Source organism: Chionomys nivalis, chromosome 4 (assembly GCF_950005125.1).
Source record: "Chionomys nivalis chromosome 4, mChiNiv1.1, whole genome shotgun sequence".
Lineage (NCBI taxonomy): Eukaryota > Metazoa > Chordata > Mammalia > Rodentia > Cricetidae > Chionomys > Chionomys nivalis.
Genome location: NC_080089.1, coordinates 115,488,718 through 115,513,433, shown reverse-complemented (window position 1 = coordinate 115,513,433; position 24,716 = coordinate 115,488,718). Strand labels below are relative to the sequence as shown.

The window sequence follows — 24,716 nt, the reverse complement described above, 5'->3', positions numbered from 1 at the left end:
AGTCCTGTCTGGAAACACACTTACAGATGTGGCCAGAGATGTGTCTGTGGTAATTTTTAGATCCAGTCCACTTAACAATGAAGATCTTGTGTGTGTGTGTGTGTGTGTGTGTGTGGTGCACATGTATGTGTGCGTCTTTCTGTGCATGACTGTGTGTATGTGTCTGTGTGCAGGTGTCCATGGAGGTCAAAAGAGGGCATCAGATCCCCCTGGAGTTACATGTGGTTGGGAGCCACCCAGTGTGGTGCAGGGAATCAAACTCTGGTCCTCTACGAGAGCAATGCATGCTTGCAAACGGTGAGCCACCTCTCCAGCCCCTGCCTGCATTAAAACATTTTGAATAGCAATAGAATTATTTTCTTTTCTCAGAACAAATTATTTTCTCTCTATTAACAGACATGACAACAGAAATCAGGGCATTTTTGTTGGTTTGTTAATATTAAACAATATTGAATTCAAACTAAAAAGCTTGAAATAAGGCAATGAAGGCCCCAACCTACGATTAAAACACAACTACTGGGGCTGGGGGAGACAGCTTAGCAGTAAAAGCATGGACTGGGGGCTCTTCAGAGGAATTTTGGTTCCCCCACAAACGTGGGGTGGCTCACAACTGCCCGTGACCCTGATCTCGGGGATGTGATACCATCTTGTGTGAGCACCAGGCATGTGAGCTGTGCACAGACAGACACATGCAGGCAAAACACCATACACAGGAAAATAAATACATTCGTTTTTAAAAATCAAAAATACAACTATTATGATTATTGCTTGGGATTGCAGAGCAATTAAAACTAAAGAAAAAACCACTGAGGGAACGCAGAAAAGAACATTCAAGTGCGAGGGTGCTGACTGCCCCCTGACGGTGGTGACGGGGAGAAGGAAGAAGGCAGCGAAAAACCCTTAAAAAGTGAAAAAATAATTAACACTCAGATAGATAGAAGTAGGTGCCAGGCACTGTTTTCAATCTTTTATAAATATTAATTTCAGTTAATTATCACAGGAGCCCTGTGGAATGAGCTCCACTGTTAAGACAATTCTACAGGTGAAGAAGCTGCTACAGATACCAAAGCTAGAGGCCGGGATACATTTGCCTAGAGTATGCAAACTCTGCTTTGATCCCCAACACAGAGACAGAGCAAGGGAGGTACATACATACATACATATATACATACATGCATACACACGTAGATAAGCAGGCAGGCAGATGGATATATACATACATACATAGACACATAGATAAGCAGGCAGGCGGATGGATATATACATACATACATACATACATACATACATACATACATACATACACACATAGATAAGCAGGCAGGCGGATGGATACATGCATACATGAGAAAAACACTGTGGGGGAGCAAACTTGGATAGAACATGCTGAGAATAGCGTGTGGGATTCAGCCAATGCTGCAATCAGAGGGCAATTCCTAGAGACATTTTTATCAGTAAATGAAAATAGATTAAGAATTTTTTTCTATCAGTTTTTTCACAAGCATTTTCACAATCATTGAGATAATTATGTGTTTTTTAAAAAAAAATCTTTGTTTTGTTCACATAAATAGATTTCTTAACAAGGCACCATTCAGACACTTTAGATATATCTGATATAATGAATATCTTAAATCTGTTACTGAATCCTATTGGCAAGGTATAGTTGGCTTTTTTTTTAACTCTTTGACTCTTTGGGGGCCCACTACCCAGCTCCCAAAAATAAATGCATACCTATTCTTACTTATAAATGCCCAGCTTTATCTTGGCTTGTTTCTAGCCAGTTTTTCTTAACTAAATTCTCCTGTCTACCTTTTGCCTCTGGGCTTTACCTTTCTCCGTTCTGTGTCCCTTCCTTGCCTTATCTGCGTGGCTGTGTGGCTGGCCCCTGACCGCCTCTCTCCTTCTCCTTTTTTGGTTTCTCTTTTTATCTTTTTCTCCTTCTATTTATTCTCTCTGCCTGTCAGCCCCGCCTATCATTCTCCTGCCTCGCTATTGGACATTCAGCTCTTTATTAGGCCAATCAGGTGTTTTAGACAGGCAAAGTGGCAGAGCTTCACAGAGTTAAACAAATGCAGCATAAAAGAATGCAGCACATCTTTGCATCATTAAACAGATGTTCCACAGCATAAACAAACGTAATACATCTTCAACTAATATTCTACAACATCAAGGGGTTTTTTTCAAGATTTTTGAGTGACCAATTAATTGTTTGATTCAAGGAATTAGAAATACAAGGCCAGACACATAGCTGAGCAGTTAAAGGTCCTTGCCACACAATCCTGGAAACTTGAGTTCCTTCCCCAAAACCCACGTGAAGTGGAAGGAAAGAACAGCGCCATATGGTTGTTCTCTGAGCTACACACACCAGAGCACACCAACCCCCTCTCCCACACGATTATCAGTCAATAAAATTGTTTAAAAAATAGAAATGTAAGAACAAAGCAATCCTGAGCAAACCAAAGGATGTGATCAGTGAAATAAAAATATAAATTTATGAATTAGAAAATAAATAGCAGATTGGCATAAAATTCTATAGCTAATTCCGTGAAAACAGAGTCATAAATCACTAGCTAACTTAAGTTCTCATATTTCTTCCTAGGAAGGAGTTTCTCAAAATCTGAGAGAAGAAAATAATTTCATTGCTATTTAAAATATTCTAAGAGCATCTGTGCTCTCGTACAGGACTAAAGTTTGGGTCCCAGCCCTCATGGTGGACAGTGCACACACACATGACTCCAGAGGGATTTGATGGCCTCCTCTGGCTTCCATGGGTACCTTCACGCATGCACACACACGCACACATGCACAATATTAAATAAAATAAAATAGGACCCAAGGGAATGGCTAAGTTGTTAAGAGTATTCACTTCTCTGGTAGAGAATCTAGGTTCGGTTCCTAGCACCCACGTGGCAACTCATCACTATCTGTAACTCCAGTTTCAGGGATCCGATGCCCTCTACTGACCTCTGTGGGCACTGCACACACATGGTGCACATACACAGATGCAGACAAAATGCTCACATATGTAAATAAAAGATAAATATTTAAAAAAATAAAAATATAAAAAATAGTCTAATGTGACGTAACACGAATTCTAATTGGTCTTAATAATACAAAGCTAGAGCCAAGATATGGGGGTATTGCTGAAAGATCAGAGAAACAAAGGAGCAAGCCACTAGAGAGACTTCTTACCTCTACTGAATTCTCAGACGGAAGGGGCGAGATCCTGTCTCCATCTCCACTTCCTTGTGTTGGGACCAAAGGCATGAGATCACAAGTGTTGGGATCAAAGGTGTGTGCCACCGCTGCCTACATGGTTAACCAGTGGCTATTTCCACCCTCTGATCTGCAGGCAAGTTTTCTTTGTTAGAGCACAAACAAAATATCACCACTAAGTATGGAAAAAATGGAGAATATATATATTATTTCTGTTAACATTAAAGCTGATTACAAAACCTTCCAGAATATTGAAAAGAAGACACACCAGTTTTCAGACCTCAGACTCCATACTTAGAAATAATGGTGCATATACCTGGTAAAATGCAAACCGGACCTAGTAATAGATTTTAAAGATTAGGTATATCATGTATATATTCTAAAATGTCAAAATGCTGATAATGTCCCAAAATCTATTTTATGTGAGTAGAAAAAAAGGTTAATATACAATTATCTAAATGAAGGCATCAAATCCGATGACGATAGAAATAAAACATTTTCTTAATTTACTGAAAAAGTCAACTATTATCATTAGTTTCTGTCCTCATTAGTGGTAAATCACTTAGCGTTTTCATTAAAGTTAAGAATATGAAAAAAACCATTTAACTACTTTCTAGTACTAATCATAATAATAATATTTAAATGCTTACCAGTGTATTTAATTAAATATATTAAAGAAAATCAGTTGACTATAAAAGCGAGAATTGAGGCTGGGCATGGTGGCGCGCACCTTTAATCTCAGCATTCAGGCGGCAGAGGCAGATGTGTCTCTGTGAGTTCCACAACAGCCTCGTCTAGATAGCAAGTTCCAGGTCAGCCAGAGCTGCATCATGAGACCCTATCTCAAGAGAGAGGAGGAGAGAGAGAGACTGAGAGACTGGGAAATGGCTCAGGGTGGAGTGCTTGAGCGAGGACCTGAGTTTGGGTTCCCAGGACTCATGGGAAGCTGGATGTGTTACATGCATCTCTCATACCAGCCCTTCTTCAGCAAGATGGGACGTGGAGACAGGAAAACCCCTGAGGCTCGCAGGCCATCTGGCCCACACAGCAGCAAATTAGAAACCCCGTCTCAGACAACATGGAAGCTGAAGGCTGACACCCAGAGTTATCTATGTGACCTCCACATGCATACGCTACACTCAAACACATGAACATGCAACACCCAAACACACATAGTCACAGTGCACACACACAAAAGGTACAGAAATAATCCTGATAAGGCTGGAGAAATGGCTCAGTAGTTAAGAACACTTGCCGCTCCTGCCGGGAGGTCTGTTTTCAATTCTCAGCGCCCATCTGTAACTGCGGTTCCAGGAGATCCTATGTGCTCTCTGAGGGTACTAGGCATGCATGCAGTACATAGACACCCATGCAAGCAAATACTCGTGCACATAAAATAAAAGGTAATCATAGCAGTAGAAGGCAGGGCTGCGGCTGCAGCTCAGAAATACAGCACTGCATGAAGCCTGAGTTCACTTCTCAGTGTGGCAAGAAAAAATGAAATTAATAATAATATTACTTGTGGATAATATAATCATGCAGGGAAAAGTATAATACCATTAAAAACATTACATGGGCCAAGGAGCTGGTTCAGCTGAGGAAGCCCTTGCCACGCAAGCCGGAGGACCTGAATTCAATTCCCGGAGCCCATGCAGAGGCGGAGAGAGAAACCACTCCGCTGACGCATTCTCTGAACTCCACACACACACCGCACACATACCGTGCACACAAACACACAACTTTTTTTTAACTAATGGAAGAAAGGAGTTTGAAATTGCATCTATAAAAAACAGCCAACTGTAAAGCCAGATACGAAGAGCTGTTACATTGGTACTGTCTTATATGATGGAAACTGTAATACTTCTCTGCTATTTATTCTTTTCCTGTTGTTGAAAATATAAAAATGTAACAAATGTGACAGAATGAGAGAGGTCTGTTCAGTAAGTATGGAATCTGCAAGACGTGAAGACAGACAGACTCCATACTGTGGTCTCAGGTAGGAAGGCTCCAGATTAGTCCCCAGACAGGTAACGCGAGGCTGGCAGGAGGGCTCAGTAAAGGCAAAGAAAGGTGCTTGCACCAAGCCTGAGGGCCCCGTCACCCCCAGACAACCAGGTCCTCTGTGGGGAGCTCCACACATGCGCTATGGCAGCCTGCATACCCACCTCACAAATTACAAAAGTAATTCTTAAAAAAAAAATTTTAAAAAAAGAATAAAATAGCACTACATTCCAACAATAGAGCTGAATGAGTTTGATAAAAATATCAGTAAAATTTATCTTCAGAATTTCCCAAAACCGCCAGGCGGCGGTGGCGCACACCTTTAATCCCAGCACTCGAGAGGCAGAGGCAGGTGGATCTCTGTGAGTTCGAGGCCAGCCTGGTCTACAAGAGCTAGTTCCAGTGCAGGCTCTAAAGCTGCAGAGAATCCCTGTCTTGTAAAACAAACAAACAAACAAAAAAGAAAAATTCCAAAAAGAAAGGAAGGCCATGGGAACAGAGAGTATCCAAGGAACAGTGGAAGGGCTTGACGTGGCTCAGTGACTGAACACGTGTCTAGAAACAGATCAGGCCCCGGGCTCCATCCCAGCACCAGGAGGAAGAAAACAAATCACAGCAGAAAGGCCTGGGTTAGAGCTAAGCAAACAGAGAAATGTCACATACAGTAATATTGACTTCTGATTAGTGGATTTTATGCGGATTTTTTAATAAAATGTTGGGGCAGTTGACAAGCCACTGAGAAATTTTTATTAAAATGTATATTTACTCTTTACCAAATATATATTAGGATTTTTGAAATCATAATATAAAAACAAAACTTAAAAGCGGGGGAAGGAGGGTTCTTTTCTAGTCTCTGAATAGGTGAGGGCATTTTTTAAAAAGACTTTTTTTTTTTGTATTTGTTGTTTTGCCTGCATGCATGCATGTACTGTGTGTGTGTGGTGCCTGCAGAGGCCAGGAGAGGGTATTTTGATCCCCTGCAACTGGAGTTATAGGAGTTTGTCAGCCACCATATGGGTGTTGGGAACAAGACCCAGGTCTTCTCGAAATACAGCCAGTGCTCTTAACCACTGGGGCATCTCTCCTACCCCAGCGATGGCTTTCTTAATATAATATCAAAGACTGTACTAAGTGGATATTGTAACCAATGATATAACTGTATTCAGTGCTGTGATAATGAACTGTGATCCGTGATCAGAGCACACAGCAAATCAGAATAGGGTGCTAGTGGGTGGGCTGTAAATTGATCTCTTCGGGGGCTTGCTCATAGTCTGTCCCCAAACCACACCTTTGTTTTGACATCAGGAGTCTAGAAATCTGTCCTCAAGAGACAGACACATTGTTGGCTTTAGTGTTGCCCCTGGTAGAGGTAAACTGGGAACAACTGAGATGTGCCTCCTTCGAGAAGACTGGCAGGTGTTAATGTGTTCACTTTAAAAAAGTAAAGGTTCAGAATAGATTGTGTGCACACATTCCGTGGAGAGAGAGAGAGAGAGAGAGAGAGTAGATCAGAGGACAGCTGACAGGAGTTGGTTCTCTCCTCCCATCATGTAGGTCCCAAGGATCTCAAACACCCATATCCTCTGGGCCATCTGACAGAGCCCAGTTGGCTGGTTTTTGAGGCAGGGTCTCACATGTAGCCCCAGCTTAGTTTGGAACTGGTGAGCCTCTGGCCTCGCCACCCCAAGCTCTGGGATGGCACCCACCACACCCAGCTTTGTACTGCTCTTAGAGAGGGCCTGAGTTCAGCTCTCATGTCTGGCAGCTCACCACCAACTATGATTCCAGCTCCAAGGACTCTGATGCCATCTTCTGACCTCATGGGGCACTGCACTTACATGCACATACCCAGGCATAAATGCATGATTAAAAAAAATAAGGTATTTTTAAAAAGTAGTTCTAAAGCAAATGTTTAATGTAGCATATAAAATCACATTGTTTTTATTGTGGAATTGGAAATGCCAATTTTGATAATTTCTGCTTTGGGTGTGGGTGTATATGTGCTTGCACACGTGTATTTTATTTGTGTATTTGTTTGGGGCTCTGAGCTTGAACACAGAGTCTTTTCATGCTTCTCACTGAGCTATATTCCCAGGCCTTATTTGATTTATAAGAAGCACATATTTTTATTTCAGAAAAAAATAAAAACATAGACATAAGTAGATAACTAGATTCCTACTTTTATTTTGAAGCCTCCACGTCCATTTGAGGGCCTGCACTGTGCTATGTGCTGCCTACACAGGCCCAATTAGCCATTCAGAGGCCTCAGCTGTGTGTCCCCAGGCACTGCTCACCGTACTCATCCCTGGACCACATCAGAGGCCCTGAAGTCAGACAGGGACCCAGGGGTGACTGAAGGACGCAGCTTCCCAGGCTCCCTGGTGACATGTTGCCTAGACAGGGAGCCTCAGAGCACGCTCTGGCTGGAGAGGTAGCTGGAGGAGGAAGGGCAGCCGGATGCCCCGGCAATGTGGCAGTGTCCCTGGTGGCCCTGAGGGATGCTGGGTAGAGGCAGGAATGAGGAAAGGGGGGAAATCTTTTGTTGTCTTTAGTGTGCTGGGGACAGGACATGCCAGAGCTTCAGCCACGCCAGGCAGGAGCTCCAGGCTGAGGGGACACACTTGACTCCTAGATTCTGTGGAGAGCCTGTTTGTCGTGGATGTCAGAGCCCAGGGTGTTTGAAGTCATTTTTCTGAAAATCCTGCTTTGGCTGGGTGTGGTGGCACACACCTTTAATCCCAGCGCTTGGGAGGCAGAGGCAGGTGGATCTCTATGAGTTCAAAGATATCCTGGTCTACAGAGCAAATTCTAGGTCGGAAAGGGTAATGCAGTGAGACTCTGTCTCAAAACAAGAAATCAATCAATCGATCAATCAATTAAAAAAACAATAAGCGCCGTGTGGCTGGGGGAATGTCTGAATATCTGTATTTCAAAAAGATAGAAATTGTGCTTCGGGCCCAATGCTGCTGGGGTTTATTTATCTAAGTGTATTCATTATAAGGAGATCTCAGTTGCTGTTAGAATGGAGTCCAGTATAAATTCCCATGGAAAATGGTAAATACACAGGATACAATAAATACGAAGTGGAGGGAAAACCGGAGCCGTTTTACACACTGTCCAGTGGAAGGCTGCAAGCTGAGTGCCTATTCCCTCTCTGGCTTAAAATGGGCAAGTCTTGGAAAGCTTAATTTGTTTTATTTATCTTGTTTATTTAATTCAGACTATTTACTTCTTTCCTTTTCCTGCACTGGGAATGGAGCCTGGAGTGTCACACATGCTCAGTTACTACAGAGGCATAACCCAGCATTTGTTTCTTTGTTACTTTTTATTTTGTGGCAGGATCTCACAAAGTTCCCCAAGCTAGCCTTGGTATCTCTCCCCTCCCCCCATCCCCTCTCCCCGTCTATGTATCTTCAGCTAAGACAGGCTTTATGGTCTTCCTGCCTCAGCCTCCCAAGTAGCAGGTATTACAGGCCTGAAGCACCCAGCCCTGCCAGGAACATGACCCTAAAGTGTGCTAGCCCAGACTAACACTTGTTCTTAGCGTAGAGGGAGTACACACCCGGCTCTCTGCCTACAGTGAGGACCTACGCCTCTCCCATCCATGACTGATGGAGAGACACACCTCAATGCCCCTGCTCCTAAGCAGCAGGTGTTGCTAGAAACGATGTCCCTGCAGAGTGAACTGCTGGGCAGCGATCTGGACTCTGAGCCCCCCCCCCCATGTGCCCTGCCCACAGGCCTTCGAGGACATCTACCTGGAGGAGCGGAAGACCATCAAGGTTCTGCTGGAGTATGCTGACAAGATGTTCACCTATGTCTTTGTGTTGGAGATGCTGCTCAAGTGGGTGGCCTACGGCTTCAAGAAGTACTTCACCAATGCCTGGTGCTGGCTGGACTTCCTCATCGTGGATGTGAGTGGGCGCGTGAAGGGGTGGAACTACAGGGCCAGGTGGAATCACCGTGCAGCAGTGGGGGTGCTCGGCTGTGTCATGTGGCAGGGGAGCAGAAGGAAGCCAGGTGTCTGAAGCCTAGACCTTGGTCGGGAGGAAGAGGGCAGCTGAGAGCAGAGGCCTGCCTCAGAGCAGGACCTACCTGTGGGAGACAATCCACGGCAGAGATCTGTTCCTGCCTGGGCCAGGAACAACAGCGGACACGCTGACAGGGTGACCTCTGTGCTGAAATCCCCCCCAAGGGTGGACCACAGCGACTCAGGTCCCCTAGACTGAGAGCCAGCAGAGACCTCCAGACCCACTCGGGTTGTGGGAGGATATAGGGTAGACGTAGGTGCAGAGACCCCTGGGAGATACGGTGGGCATGTCGTGTGAACAGGAGGAAGCATGAACCCTGGACCACTGGGAGACCTTGTCTGCCCGGGTGTGTCCTGGGATGGCAAGTCCAAGACGTGAGCATGTTCTCTGAGCTCTCAGTTGGCAGGTGGAGTGGGAATACCCTCTCCCCAAGCTTCCTGGACTCCAGGGCACTGCAGGATGTGTTTAGGCCAGATGGGTCAAGTTGGGGGGCAGAGAGAATTGGGGGAAGACAATGCTCAGGGTGAGGAGCAGCCCTGAATCTACTTTCAGTGAGGGAAGGGGGCTCAGATTCCCAAATGTGTGTGCATCCATATGAATGGGGGCTCGGGAGGCCAGGTGTGTGTGCGTCCCTGGGAAGGGGGGGTCTCAGGAGCCCAAATATGTGTGAGTCCTTGGGAAAGGGGGGTCTCAGGAACCCAGATATGTGTGAGTCCCTGGGAAGGGGGGGTCTCAGGAGCCCAGATATGTATGAGTCCCTGGGAAGGGGGGGATCTCAGGAGCCCAGGTGTGTGTGCATCCCTGGGAAAAAGGGGGTCTCAGGAGCCCAGGTGTGTGTGCATCCCTAGGAAAGGGGTCTCGGTAGCCCAGGTATTGTGCGTCCCTAAGAAGGGACTCTCAGGAGCCCAGTGTGTGTGTGTGTGTGTTTCTGGTGGTCCTAAGTCTCAGATGACCCCAGGCCTTAGGTGGTCCCAGGTCTCAGTTGGTCCCAGGCCTCAGGTGATCCCAGGCCTCAGGTGGTCCCAGAGTAGTCTCAGCCTCAGGTGATCCCAGGTCTCAGGTGGTCCTAGGCCCATGTTCAAGGACTTTCTTAGGTCTGGAAGTCTCAGCCCACCTAGAGGTAGAGTGACATCAGGCAATAAAGTAAATGAAAATAACCCTATTGCGACTGGCGAGATGGCTCAGTGGGTAAAGGCGCTTGATGACCTGAGTTCCAGTCCCCGAACCTATATAATGGAAGAACCGGCTCGTACACACTGTCTTCTGATCTCTGCACATGCACGCATGCACTATCACACACACACGCACACGCACACACACACACACACTAAGTAAATGTAGATGTTCTTAGATAAATAAGCACATTAGCTGGGTATGAGAATACAGCCTATAAATCCAGAGACTCCAGAGACTGAGGCAGAAGGATTGTTGTGAGTTCCAGGCCAGTCAGGGCTATATAACAAAACCTTGTCTGGGAAAAAGAAAGACAGAGGGAGTGGGGGGCCCAATTTGGTATTATGTTTGAGGGTGAATTGGCATGGAGAAAAAACGGGGGGTTGAGGGAGGCGGGGGCAGGTGTTAGAAGTACAGGCACCAGGCTGTAGGGTGGAGGGGAAGATGCAAGGCAGAACTTTAAATCGGGAACTTTAAAGCAGGAATGGGACCCCTGAGGTGACTCGAGCAGGTCTGAGGGAGTTAACTCTGTAGGTGTGTGTCAGAACCTTCTACACACTATGCCTGATATCTCTGAGAAGCCACCCCAGAGTGGCTGGGTGGAGGGAACAGGAGGAAGAAAAGGCACATAGGCCTTTGAGAAAACATGGGCTTTTATTTGGGATGAAGAGGGAGACTAGCCAGGCCTCTTCCTCCATGCCCCTGGCCGCCCCTACCACCTAGTGCTTCCCAGCACAGAGAAAGCGTTAGGGCTTTGGCTCCTGTGCGGTCCTTCCCACCTCCGCAGCACCAGGGTAAACGGCAGGTTCAGGTGAGACATCATTTCCAGATGTGGTCACTAGGGAGTGGAGAAGTGAGGGTGTTGGCTCTCAGACCTTTAGCATGACGGGGTCCACTGGGGGGAGTTCTGGGGAAAGGACAGAGGGAGCAGAGGCTCAGTGTCACCCATCCTGCCTACGTCCTCATAAGACGTCAGAATGTTACAAAGTCCAGCTTAAGGGAGTGCCCCGTGACTGTCTGGTGCTCGTATGCAACCCAGGACTGCCCTTTCTTCCCCCAAATAGACTTCTTTGGAAGAGAAGAGGATTAACTCAAACATTGTACTTAGAACCCCAGGTTTTGTCTCTGTTCAGCCACACAAATGGTAGAATAGGGATGACATGTCCCAGGCCGAAGGGCCAGTAGACAGGACGGTCTTGGCTTACTCCAGGCCTTCAAAGCTCCCGGAAGCCTGAGCTAGCAGTTAACAGGCTGGTAAAGAAAGTTGACCAGCCTAAGAGGAACCGAGAGCCCACCACCTGTCTCTGGAACTGTTGCTGCCTCCCCACCGACTCCCTTCTCTAGGTCTCGCTGGTCAGCCTCGTGGCCAACACCTTAGGCTTTGCGGAGATGGGTCCCATCAAGTCACTAAGGACACTGCGTGCTCTGCGACCCCTGAGGGCCCTGTCGCGATTTGAGGGCATGAGGGTAAGTAGAACTTCTTCCACCCTAGCAGGTGGAGGAACGAGGGGGACACACCCCTAGCTTCCTGACCAGGAGGCCTGGCCTGGAGCCAGGAGGGCCTCCCCGCTGCCTCTGAGGCTGTGGTCTAGAACCTTCTGCAAAGGGTTCTTACAGCTTCAGGGCGGAACCGGAGCACAGTCTTGCCGACACCCAGGCCTGTCGGCACCAGGGCTCTCTGCCTCCTTGTGTGCCGCTCTGCAGCTGACCTGAAGTCCCTCACTTCCTGGCAGGCCCGAGCTGCCTTCCCCATGTCCTTATGGGACGGTGAAGGACAGGGTAGCAAGGGCCAAGGAAGGTGTTGTGAAGTAGGCCGTGTTCTCACCTCAGAGGACAGATTGCCGAGTTTAAATCCCTGGCTTAGCGAATGCTTTTGTGATCACACAGGCATTTGGGGAGTGCCACATTTTACCAAAGAATGTGAGCATATAAGGGAAATTCTAACATCTTTATAAAAGTGTGTGTGTACACGTGCGTGTGTGTGAGTGTGCGTGATACACTCGTGGGCATGGAGGCCCACGGGCCATGGCAGGCATGTGGAGATCAGAGAAGAACTTTCAGGAACTGGCTGTGTCCTTCCACCCTGGGTTCAGGGGACCAAACTCAAGTTTTCGGGCTCGCACGTTCATTGGCTGAACCATTTCTGCGGCCTTGTTTCTTTTTTAAAATAATAATTTCAGTTTAGCATGCAAAGTAACAGATTTCTCCATGACATTTTTATGTATACTTAGTTCCTGTCGGCCCCCCCACCTCCCGTCTCCCCGCCCCTACCCCTTCTTGTCCCCTTCCCATTTCCATATCGTCTGTTAGTGCTCACCTCTCCCTTAAAGCTTCTCCCCCACCTCCCACGGGCCCCTTTCAGGTCTCTCCACACACTCACACCCACATAGATAGACATGTATGGAAGTTAGAAGCCGGATCCACTATGAGAGGGAAGCAGCAATATTTGTCTGCCTGAGACTGGGTCACCTCACTTCATATCTTCTTCCAGTTCCATCTATTTTTATGAGGTGAATTTTAAAGCCCCCAAGAAAAACTGTGAGGGCAGGCGGGGGGTCTCTAGCAGAGTATTTGACACCCTGCCCCCAGTGCTGAAAAGGAATTACCTATGATATGTAACAAGGAGGAAACCTTGCGCGAACATATGTATGTGTGTGTTTGCACGTGTGCAAGCATGTGTGTGTGTCTGTGTGTTTTAACATATGTAATTCTTCATGGCTTCGGAGAACTCTGTCGGTTGTCCCCTGCCCCAGGAGGTACCATCACACAGCTAGCTCACCATTTGGCTGATGGCTTTGAACCTTGCCCACACCATCAATTCATTGCATTGCCTAGTCCTGGCAGGAGCTCACCCACAAGAGAGTAATGGGACCAGAGTTAAATGTCTCTTTGGGAGCCAAGGACACTTGATTCCAGAGGGACAGAGTGATGCTAGGTGCCAGGAATGCCTCTGATGTGGCTGCTGGCTACAGTGCCAGCCAAGGGCAAACTCCTGGGGTTTCTGCGGAAAGCCTGGTGCCCTTGGGGAGCCGGGTTTCCCACCTGCTCCGGGATGTGCTATCTGCTTTAGAATGTCATCCCTATCTTGACTCGGACCCTCGGTGCCACAACAGAATCCACCCCAGCTCCGCCCCGTCTGTGTGGTCGATAGCTTCGTGGTTCATGGGCAGCTGGGACCATGACTGGGCCCGAGTTTCCTAAATGTATCTGTCAGGAAGCCACCCTCTAGAAGCTCAAGAAGAGTGTGCGGAGTCATATAGCACTCTGCAGACATAGCAGAGGGTCCCCTGGGAATACTTCAGGGCACCCATCCTCTCCCCTAGCGGCAGCCCTAAAATAAACCGGAAGTTTAGCACAGAGAACTCCGGACCAGCAGGACTGACACAGGACCTAAAGCCTTTTGCTCTTTCTAAGCCTGTCCTACCCTGGGAGCCTCAACCAGCAGAGATGCCATTTTTATGCAAGTTGAGTTTTTCAGATCATAGCTGAAAGTAAAAGAGGGCTGGAAGAGGAAAGGCTGGTGTATTCCGGAGTTACCTCAGCATTTAGGCGTAGATAAAAAGGCCTCTTGATTCTCTCTGACTTCCTTCACTTGCCGCCAGAGCTCTGGCTGTGGCGTCAGCTTCCTCCATGACTGGAAGACTCTGCACTCCCACCCCCACAGCCACCTGTGGCCAGCAAGTTTAGTCAGCGGGGGTGGGGGAGGTCTTGGAAAGAGCACATGCTCCAGGCCACCCCAAGAACCAAGTCCATTCTCTGTCCATGAGGTGGTGGTCAACGCGCTGGTGGGCGCCATCCCCTCCATCATGAACGTCCTCCTTGTCTGCCTCATCTTCTGGCTCATCTTCAGCATCATGGGTGTGAACCTGTTCGCCGGGAAGTTTGGGAGGTGCATCAACCAGACTGAGGGCGACCTGCCTCTCAACTACACCATCGTCAACAACAAGAGTGAGTGTGAGTCCTTCAACGTGACCGGAGAGCTGTACTGGACCAAGGTGAAGGTCAATTTCGACAACGTGGGGGCTGGGTACCTGGCCCTTCTGCAGGTGGTGAGTACGGGAGAACAAGGGTCCCCTTCCTCCGTTGGTGCTTCGGAAATGTGTCCCTCACCCCGGTGTGGGCAGGAGCAGGGCATCCTGGGTCCCTGAAGTAGGGTCTCAGGGCCCCAAGAGGCTAGAATTTCCCAGAGTCTCTGTTTGATTGAGTCTACACTGTCCAAGGTGTGTGACATGGGGATCAAGCCAGCACTGGACAGGACCAGCTCCCCAACTGCCAATCAAATGGACCTCTTTAGGTGGCACAGGCTAGATACCAAAGATGGCTGACTCCCCAGGGACTAGGCTGGTAGGAAAAGTGTGATCGGCCACCTCCATTATAAACTACCTTGGGCTGTTTAAAGGAATACACTTGAGGTGGGGACATCTTACTGACATGTGCAAGGCCCTGGATTCCTGACCGCCACCCCACCCCAAAAGGGGCATGTTTGCTCCATCTTTGATGTGCGGGTTCTCTGAGACGCCCATTTACTTTATGAGCGGGATGGTACAGCAACTGTAACACCTGCTGTGAAATCAACCCACAGATATGGGGATACGGCTCAGTCAATAAAGTGCTTTTCCATGCAAGCATGGGGACCTGAGTTCAGATTCAGGTACCCACATCAGAAACCAGCTCTACGTAGTGGAATGTGCCTGTAAACACAGCACTGAGGAGGTGGAGACAGGAGGATGGCCGGGGCTTGCTGGCCAGCCAGTCTCGCCAAACCAGCAAGCTCCAGGCTCGGTGAGAGAGGGCCCTCTGTCTTGCCTGCACTATGTAACACTATGGCTCTTGAATCTCCTCCCACCGGTCACACCATAGTGGTGGGAATATGTCATGGTGGGAATAGTTACATCAGAGAATTTGGAAAATATGTTAGGGATTTTTTTTTTCTTTCCTTCTGGAAAACAAGTTGTTAGCCACTCACCAGAGCAGGGGTAAAATGATCCCGTGGTTACAGGCAGGTCACAGCTGGTCAGGTCAGCCCTGGGGTCAGTCTTTGAGCAAGGCCACTGTCTGGACCCTGTGATGTGTTAGAATCTGAAGTGTGTGTTCTTGAGTGGACCTCTTTGTTGATGGAGCGGCGGGGCTGCGTCCCGCCACCCGGTTAGCTTTACCCCGAATAATTACATGGAAACTGTATTCTTTCAAACACTACTTGGTCCATTAGTTTTAACCTCTTATTGGCTAGCTCTTACATATTGATCTAACCCATTTCTAATATTCTGTGTAGCACCACGAGCTGGCTTACCAGGAAAGACCTTAACCTGCATCTGTGTCAAGTGGGAGAATCATGGCGACTCACTGACTCAGCTTCTTTCTCCCAGCATTCTGTTCTGTTTACTCCGCCTATCTTAATTCTACCCTATCAGAGGCCAAGCAGTTTTCTTTATTAATTAACCAATGAAAGCAACAGATAAATACAAGACCCACCTCCATCACCTCTTCCTGGCCTCACCCATCCTGAGGCCTCAACTGAGGAGCCTCACCCGGCCTTCTTGGGGTTTCTGCTCAGCCTATCCTCCTCCATTCCTAGCCCCACTGAATCTTTCCCCAGGCCACTCAGCCTTTTGGAACTGTCTCCAGCCCTCCTCTGTAGCTGCCGTGCCAAGCCTGATAACCATTATTCTCTGTTCCTCACAGGCGACATTTAAAGGCTGGATGGACATCATGTATGCAGCCGTGGACTCCAGAGGGGTAGGTGGTCTCTAGCTGCTCTTAACAAAACCAGCACCTAAGGCTTCCGGCCTCGTGGGAGGAGGAATGGGATTTGCCCGGGTCAGCCTCAGGTTCAGCTTCCCAGGGATGCCCAGGCCTGGCCCTCCAGCAAGACCACGTGGTCTTCGGTGGAGTCTCCAAATTCTCAAACGTGTCTCAGAGCCAACCCACTGTAGCTTACTCATCCTCAGTCAGGAGAGGGGCAGCAGAGACGGAGATGAGTTTGCCCTTGTCCTTGTGTCCAGCCCAGTCATACTGATGACTGAGGGACAACGGAGGGGCCTCCCATTGGCTCAGGAACTGTACACATGCCAATATGAGTTACCCCTTAGCGTGGCACGCCAGATGTCCTCGCCTGCCACCGTCACCTGCATGCAGCTCTACCACTCACCCCGGGCTACCACCTCCACTCTGATCACAGCCAGTCAGAGTCCTGTACGCCTGCAATGGTGACAGCCCTCTGCACCGCAGCCCCGCCCTCCTGTGTGCCTACCCTTCCTGTCTCTCCTCCGCAGTACGAGGAGCAGCCACAGTGGGAGAACAACCTCTACATGTACATCTACTTCGTCGTCTTCATCATCTTCGGCTCCTTCTTCACCCTGAACCTGTTCATTGGTGTCATCATCGATAACTTCAACCAGCAGAAGAAAAAGATACGTAGAGCACTGGCTCCACCTGGGGGGGGGGCAGGGAGGACTGCGTGCTCTCGTGGGGATGAGCCTCTTCTCTATTCTGAGGAGATACGGTGGGGAGGGTGTAGACGTGGCCATGGAGAAGAGAGGGACGCCAGCCCGTCTCTGCCTTCCCTCATCCAGCTAAGAGATTCGGGGGTGAGTTTGAACTGTTAGCCCCATCTGTGATCAAGAGTGGGGCCGTGCAGAGGCCCAGGGAGACACGCCAAAGAGGCCACGATTAAGCTGTAGCCAAACTGAGCGAGATACTCAGAGATGCCTAGGTCCAGCTGACTGGGCCAAGGGAGAAGGTCACAAAACCATAAGGGTTTCCCAGGGAACAGGAACAGGGAGGGATCCTGGAAAGGCAGATTTGGGGCGATAGGAAGTTCTGAAGTTGTTGAGCTTGGCACCTTCACACAGGAGGCAGGATCCTGAGAACCCCCGAATTATGCTTGTGTTGTCTTTCTATACTTAGGGGGCCAGGACATCTTCATGACGGAGGAGCAGAAGAAGTATTACAACGCCATGAAGAAGCTGGGCTCCAAGAAGCCCCAGAAGCCCATCCCGCGGCCCCTGGTAAGCTAGGCTCCCTGGCAGAGCTGGAGAGGGTCGTCTCAGGAGACCTGGGAGCCTTCCCCAAAGCCAGCCATCAAGAGCCCCAGTCTTCAGCCCAGCTGAGAGGCACTCTCGGGTTCTCACCCACACAAAAGTCTGAGTCTCACACAGAGTGGGGAAGGCTTGAGGCAGTGACACCAAGGGCACACAGCGTAGTCACAGGGATTCAGCCACTTTCAGTGAGCCCCTCCTTTCTTTCGGGGTGCAGGTTCTTCCCAGGGAATGGAGTCAGCTTTTACATCCCTACCCTGACTCATAGTCCCGTCTTCAGAACAGCGGTAATCAGAGAACCATTTCCCTAATGAACAGAGCCAGGGTGGGCACTGGGCTCTCTGCTAGCCTGACTCTTTGACTCCCTCCACCAAGCCATTCTTCTAAAAAGCGGGATGAGGAATTGAGTCGTGTGTAATTTCAGCACCTGGGAGGCAGAGGCAGGAGGATCTCTGTGAGTTCAAAACCAGCCAGGGCTACATACTGAGACCCTGTCCTAAAAGCAGACAGACAAAAAATGGGACCGGGGACTATTCAAAGTAATTTGGTGAAATGACCCTAAACCACCAGCCGATTGGACAGGCCCAGAGTTTCAAACCTTTCATTTGATTCCTCCCTGCTCACCCAGTCCTCTGCTAGATGAGGTGTGTGTGTGTGTGTGTGTGTGTGTGTGTGTGTGTGTGTGTGTGAGAGAGAGAGAGAGAGAGAGAGAGAGAGAGAGAGTATGTGTGTGTGTGTGCATGTGTGAGTGAGACAGAGTATGTATGTGTGTGTCAGAGAGAGACAGTATGCCTCTGTCTGTGTGTGTGTGTGTGTGAGAGAGAGAGAGAGAGAGAGAGAGAGAGAGAGAGAGAGAGAGAGAGAGAGAGAACATAGTTTTAATCCTGTCTCTTTTTGCAAATAACCTGGGCTCATTTACAATAAACATTGAGTAGCTGAGATTGCTCAGTGGTTAATATCATGTACTAGCCTTGTGGTGGTTGCGCACACCTTTATTCCCAGCACTGGGGAGGCAGAGGCACGCAGATCTCTGTGAGTTTGGGGCCAGCCTGGTCTACAAGAGCTAGTTCCAGGACAGGTTCTAAAACTACAGCGAAACTCTGTCTTGGAAAAAAACAAAACAAAACAAAACAAAAAAGCATGGAGAAAAGCATATTAATTTAAAGGCATATACAAGTACTAGGATTGAAGTTTAACTTTGACCTTGAACCTCCAGGATATAATACTAAAAAGCAGCTCAGCGGGGGTTGGAGAAATGGCTCAATGGTTAAGAGCACTAACTGCTCTTCCAGAGGACCCAGGTTCAATTCCTAGCACCCACATGGCATCCCACAACTGTCTATAACTCCAGTTCCAGGGAATCTGATACCTTCACACCAATACACATAAAAATAGAGTTAAACAATTAAAAAAAAAGAGCAGCACAGTGGATGGTGTGCTGAAATGTAGGATAAAAGTCTACCTGAAGGTCCACCTGAAGCCTACCAGGATGGCCTGGTGGAGGGGGAGTCTCAGGACTGGGCCTCAGTGCCTAGAGGGTAGGGTTTAGACAGGGGGGCCAGCTGGTCTACCTCCATGGTGTCTTCCTCTACATGTGTGATACAGTGGGGACTGTAGTCCTCAAAGGGTGGTGAGTAGGATGCAGGTTGGCTGGGCTGACTGGCAGCAGAGTCTCCTAGGGTCTTTGCTGCACTGAGCCCCTCACCTCTTCTTCTAGAACAAGTACCAAGGCTTCATATTCGACATTGTGACCAAGCAGGCCTTCGATGTGACCATCATGTTCCTCATCTGTTTAAACATGGTGACCATGATGGTGGAGACGGACGACCAGAGCCCTGAGAAGGTCAACATCTTAGCTAAGATCAACCTGCTCTTTGTGGCCATCTTCACGGGCGAGTGCATTGTCAAGATGGCTGCCCTGCGTCACTATTACTTCACCAACAGCTGGAACATATTTGACTTTGTGGTGGTCATCCTGTCCATCGTGGGTGCGTATGCAAGTTGGCTGGACCGAGAAGTCCTGCCCAGGTCATGCTTCTAATCCAGCCCTCTGTCTCTCTCACCCTCTTTCTCTGTATTCCTCACCTCCCCCTTCTTCCTCCCTCCCTCCCTCCCTCCCTCCCTCCCTCCCTCCCTCCCTCTCTCTCTCTCTCTCTCTCTCTCTCTCTGTCACACACACAAACACACACACACAGATGTACACATTACTCTAAATAGAACTTCTCTGGGAGAGCGCATTCAAGCCAAAGTGGCCAACCTGAAGACAGCCCCATACTCCATCCTGACCCTACTCTCCCTGGGACACAGCTATGTGAGCACTCCAGGATTGAGGCTAGAAGAAGGAGTGGCCACTGTAGAGACTCCCCTACCCTCCAGACAGAGGCTTACAACCAGGCTGAAGAAGAAGAGGCAAGTCAATTCCCTAAGAATGAGAGATAGATTGCCTGATGTGTAGGAGCCATAGATCATTCCTTCATTCCTGAGAGAGAAAAATCCTACAGTCCGACCTGTGTGCTAAGTCCCCTGAAGAGGAACAACACAGGACAAGAGCATAACAGAAAAGGCCCTCACCATGTCTGTCCAGCCCCCAAACCCAAATTCTTGTGACAGCTTTATTGAGATGTGATTCATGTACTATAAAATTCACAGAAGGTTAACTTAAAATTCACTTGATGGAGAACATTCTGTGGATGGATTTCAGTGCCATTAGGCACTGCTTCACACCAGGGATATGTTCTGAAAAATGTGTCATTAGGCGATTTCATCATTGCGTGAGCATCACAGAATTTGTCTGACACAAAGACAGCTACAAGGTCACTGGGCAGTACAATCCTGTAGGACCATTGTTATGCTATGGCCTACACTGGCTTGACGACTGTTATGTGGAACATGATTGTCACCAAACTGAACAACCATTCATCTATGTAGTACTAGACAACCCCCAAGAGAGACTCTGACCACTGGTAACCCCTCTCCACGTCCACTGTCCTTCCACGCCTGGCAACCACTAATCTAAAATATTCAAGAATTATCAAACCATTTTTTCAAAGTGGTTGCACCATTTCATATACTCAGTGTTGGTGATGGGAACTCCCATTAATCCACCTCCTCACCGGCACACATGATGGCTTTTTATGATGGCTGCAGCCGTCCTGGAGAGAGTGCTCCTCATTGGCATTTGTTTCTAATGCCCTGGTGGCTGATGAAACAAAGTCTTTCCCTGTGCTCACTAGCCTTCCGTTTGTCTTCCATAGAGAACAGCTGTTCAAAAACTTTGGTTCATTTAAAAATTAGAGTATTTTATCCTTTTTATTGTTGAATTGCAATTCAACTTTCTAGTCCCTCATCAAATGTACAAATCAAAAATATTCCCTCCCTTTCTCCCTTTGTTTTCCTGCCTTTATGATGTCTGTTGGAGCACAGGTGTTTTAACTTCAATGAAGTCTAATTTTGACCGTATATATTTTCCTTTGTTGCTGGGCTCAGAGTCAAATGCTTGGTCCGCACTCCATTCCCATGAGTGCACATCTGCCTTTGGAATCACCCTGCCTTTGCCTTTCTGCCATAAATGTCATCTACATCTAAACAAAGGTTAAGACAGGCATTCCTGCTGTGGCGGTGATGGGCAGGCATTTAAAACATGAAGTAGGCTCAGAAATGCTCCCAAGGCCCCAGGTGGAGGTAAGGAGGGCAGTATGCCTCATGGGGCTGCAGGGCAGTGTGCCTCATGGGGCCGCAGGGCAGTATGCCTCAGGGGGCCGCAGGGCAGTGTGCCCCATGAAGCCGCAGGGCAGTGTCTGGATGCATTAAGAGGAAATGGGCTGGGGTAGAGCTGAGATTTTACATCTCCAGTAAGCCTCCAGGAGAGCCCTAGGTTGCTGGTCCTTGGCCCAGTGAGGAGCAGGAAACCTTCAGCTCTGGTTCCTGCTGGGCTACTGGAGTGCTGAGTGAGTACCCCCTGGCTTCAGAACACATGTAACAGTGTCCCGGCACACCTCCATTGTACAGGGGCATCCTTACAAGTAGAACAGCGCTGAGAAGCCATCTAGTAAAGTATAGATCTTCACCTCCTGGATCATAGAAGCAAGCCGAGGCCAAGTCCTAGATTGTCCCATTGACCTGGCCTTCTATACAGATGCACTTCCCCTGAGTGAACCTGGGCTGGAAGGAGGGTAGAGATGTCATGGTGGCCACAGTCTTGCTTGTATCCCACAGGCACTGTCCTCTCTGACATCATCCAGAAGTACTTTTTCTCCCCGACGCTCTTCCGGGTCATCCGTCTGGCCAGAATTGGCCGCATCCTCAGGCTGATCCGAGGAGCCAAGGGGATCCGCACGCTGCTCTTCGCCCTCATGATGTCCCTGCCTGCCCTCTTCAACATCGGCCTCCTGCTCTTCCTCGTCATGTTCATCTACTCCATCTTCGGCATGGCCAACTTTGCCTATGTCAAGTGGGAAGCTGGCATCGACGACATGTTCAACTTTCAGACCTTCGCCAACAGCATGCTGTGCCTTTTCCAGATCACTACATCAGCCGGCTGGGACGGCCTCCTCAGCCCCATTCTCAACACGGGGCCCCCATACTGTGACCCCAATCTGCCCAACAGCAATGGCTCCCGGGGGAACTGTGGGAGCCCGGCTGTGGGCATCCTCTTCTTCACCACCTATATCATCATCTCCTTCCTCATCGTGGTCAACATGTACATTGCCATCATCCTGGAGAACTTCAGTGTGGCCACGGAAGAGAGCACGGAGCCCCTGAGCGAAGATGACTTTGACATGTTCTATGAGATCTGGGAGAAGTTCGACCCCGAGGCCACCCAGTTCATTGAGTACTTGGCCCTGTCCGACTTTGCAGACGCCTTGTCCGAGCCTCTCCGTATCGCCAAGCCCAACCAGATAAGCCTCATCAACATGGACTTGCCCATGGTGAGTGGGGACCGCATCCACTGTATGGATATCCTGTTCGCCTTCACCAAGAGGGTGCTCGGGGAATCCGGAGAAATGGACGCTCTGAAGATCCAGATGGAGGAGAAATTCATGGCAGCCAATCCTTCCAAGATCTCCTACGAGCCCATTACCACCACCCTCCGGAGGAAGCATGAAGAGGTGTCGGCCACGGTCATCCAGCGGGCCTTCCGGAGGCACCTACTGCAGCGGTCCGTGAAGCATGCTTCCTTCCTCTTCCGCCAGCAGACAGGCAGTGGCCTCTCGGATGAGGATGCCCCTGAGCGAGAAGGCCTCATTGCCTACATGATGAACGAGAACTTCTCCCGGCGTAGTGGTCCGCCCTCCAGCTCCTCCATCTCCTCCACATCCTTCCCCCCATCCTACGACAGTGTCACGAGAGCCACCAGTGATAACCTCCCAGTGCGAGCATCGGACTACAGCCGCAGTGAGGATCTCGCCGACTTCCCCCCATCTCCAGATAGGGACCGAGAATCGATAGTGTGAGCCTGGCCCGGATGGCCGTGACACACCCTGTTGAATCGTGACGTACCTGAATGCAGTTGAAACCACTGTCAGCTGAGGCCTTCCTGGCTTTGGACTGTGGAGGTGACAGATGAGCCTTGAGTTGGAGGAACCACAAGGCAGATTTCTGTGTCTCTGCACTGAAGCCAGAAGCAGCAGAAGGAACCCCTATTGGTAGAGGCCTGTCCCCCAGGCCTGGCACACCCTTGGAGCCTGTCTGGCCAGGCTCTGAACAGCGTCTCTCCCAGCCTCTGCGGTGGAATGGAAAAAACACACTGTCCATGTTGTGAACAGGCTTTCATAGATTTATTATATTTGATATTTTTTTACTTGAGCAAAGAACATTTTTTTCCATGAACATCTGCAGTTCACACTGCCTCTCCTTAACTCTGAACAAGAGTGTCTGCGAAGCTGCCCGGACTCTGGTCTCCAAGCTAAGTGGGATCCAGTGTGGCTTCCTCGGGTCTTCATGCCCCAAGGGAGGAACGTGGTTCCTGTCATGTGGGCTGAGGAGCCAGGAAGGCCTAAGCCCTTCACTCACTCACACGTGTGCACACACTTCACACACTGGGGCCACATACAAACCACGGGGGCCCAGGAGCCCCTCAGGCAAGTGTGAGCTGCTCCAAGGGAGACAAGTTTTTCTCCCTGGCCCTGAAGCGTGAGCTTCTTCCTGTGGCGCTCACTCTGCACGCGCGCAAACACACACACACACACACACACACACACACAACACACACACACACACACTGTTGTCCCCAGGATCCCATTTTCCTTTCTATTCAGGCTCCACTGAGGTTAGTGCTAAGAAAATTCAAAGCTTCCCGACGAGCAGCCTAGGTCTCAGACGGGTTCTGCTCCTTCTCCCTCTCCTGTAAGAGTATTAATGTTGGAGCCCAAGGGTATGAGGAGGGCCAGCCCCACTCACAGCCAGGCACGGAGCTTATTGCAGGGCTGTGGCAGGCTCTGCCCACAAGCCAAGGGAAGAGAAGGCTGATCCACGTGGGCCACTGAATTGTGCCCAGCCATGGCAGCTGCACAGCCCATCTGACAAAGGAAGTGGTCTCCATTTCCCAGACTCCCCTGGGGTCTCTCTGCCTCTGGTCGCATATGGAAAGGATTCCCATTGAGGCTCCAGCTCCTCATCAGACACTGTGGAAGCAGGAGGGCAGCCTGGCCCTGCCTAGAGAAAGGCCCTGGATGGTTCCATGTGGTTCCGTGGGAGGGGACAAGCCATTGATCCTATTGGGGAAGGAGGCAGTGTGGCACTGGGGCTCAGCACAGGGTCTGGACTTGTCTGGACTCAGGATCCCTGAGGGCAGGGGTCTGACCATCCCAGGAGTCTTCCGAGAAGGCTTTTTTTCAGGGAAAAAAATAATTTTACTCGTCCAATTATCCCCGTGACCTCTTCAGCTGCTGACAATCCTATTTAGCATATGCAAATCTTTCGATGTAGAGAAACCGCTGAGGTGATGCGATTGGCTGGTGGAGCCTGAGCAAGCAAGGGCTCGGCTGCCCAAGTCTAGCTCTCCAGCAGAGCCACCCTCGGCTGGGGGGCACCCACCTCACAGGCCACCTCAATCTCACCTGCCCACTGCAGGCTGACTGCTCCTACCTACCTCGCCGAGCTGTCGGAGGGCTGGACGCTCGTGGCAGTGCCGAAGGGGGGCACTGCGGGCGAGTCAAGTATTATGTTTCTTTTTGCCACCTCAGTTCCCTTGGTGGCAACCAGCCCCAGCCCCACCCACCCCTGGAGACTTATCCAGTGTCCCCATTGAGTCCCGTGT

The 24,716-nt window shown here is 49.4% G+C and overlaps 1 protein-coding gene across 1 annotated transcript in view; it reads left to right on the top strand.

Moving 5' to 3' along the window:
- Positions 1-24,262, top strand: part of Scn5a (sodium voltage-gated channel alpha subunit 5) — a 95,163-nt gene extending 70,901 nt beyond the window's left edge. The window contains exons 21-28 of the mRNA XM_057768556.1: positions 8,958-9,131; positions 11,766-11,888; positions 14,189-14,470; positions 16,104-16,157; positions 16,694-16,835; positions 17,328-17,428; positions 19,176-19,446; positions 21,674-24,262. Coding sequence (XP_057624539.1) covers positions 8,958-9,131; positions 11,766-11,888; positions 14,189-14,470; positions 16,104-16,157; positions 16,694-16,835; positions 17,328-17,428; positions 19,176-19,446; positions 21,674-22,911 — 2,385 coding nt within the window. The 3' untranslated portion in view covers positions 22,912-24,262. The remainder of the gene's footprint in view (positions 1-8,957; positions 9,132-11,765; positions 11,889-14,188; positions 14,471-16,103; positions 16,158-16,693; positions 16,836-17,327; positions 17,429-19,175; positions 19,447-21,673) is intronic.
- Positions 24,263-24,716: the final 454 nt, after the last annotated feature.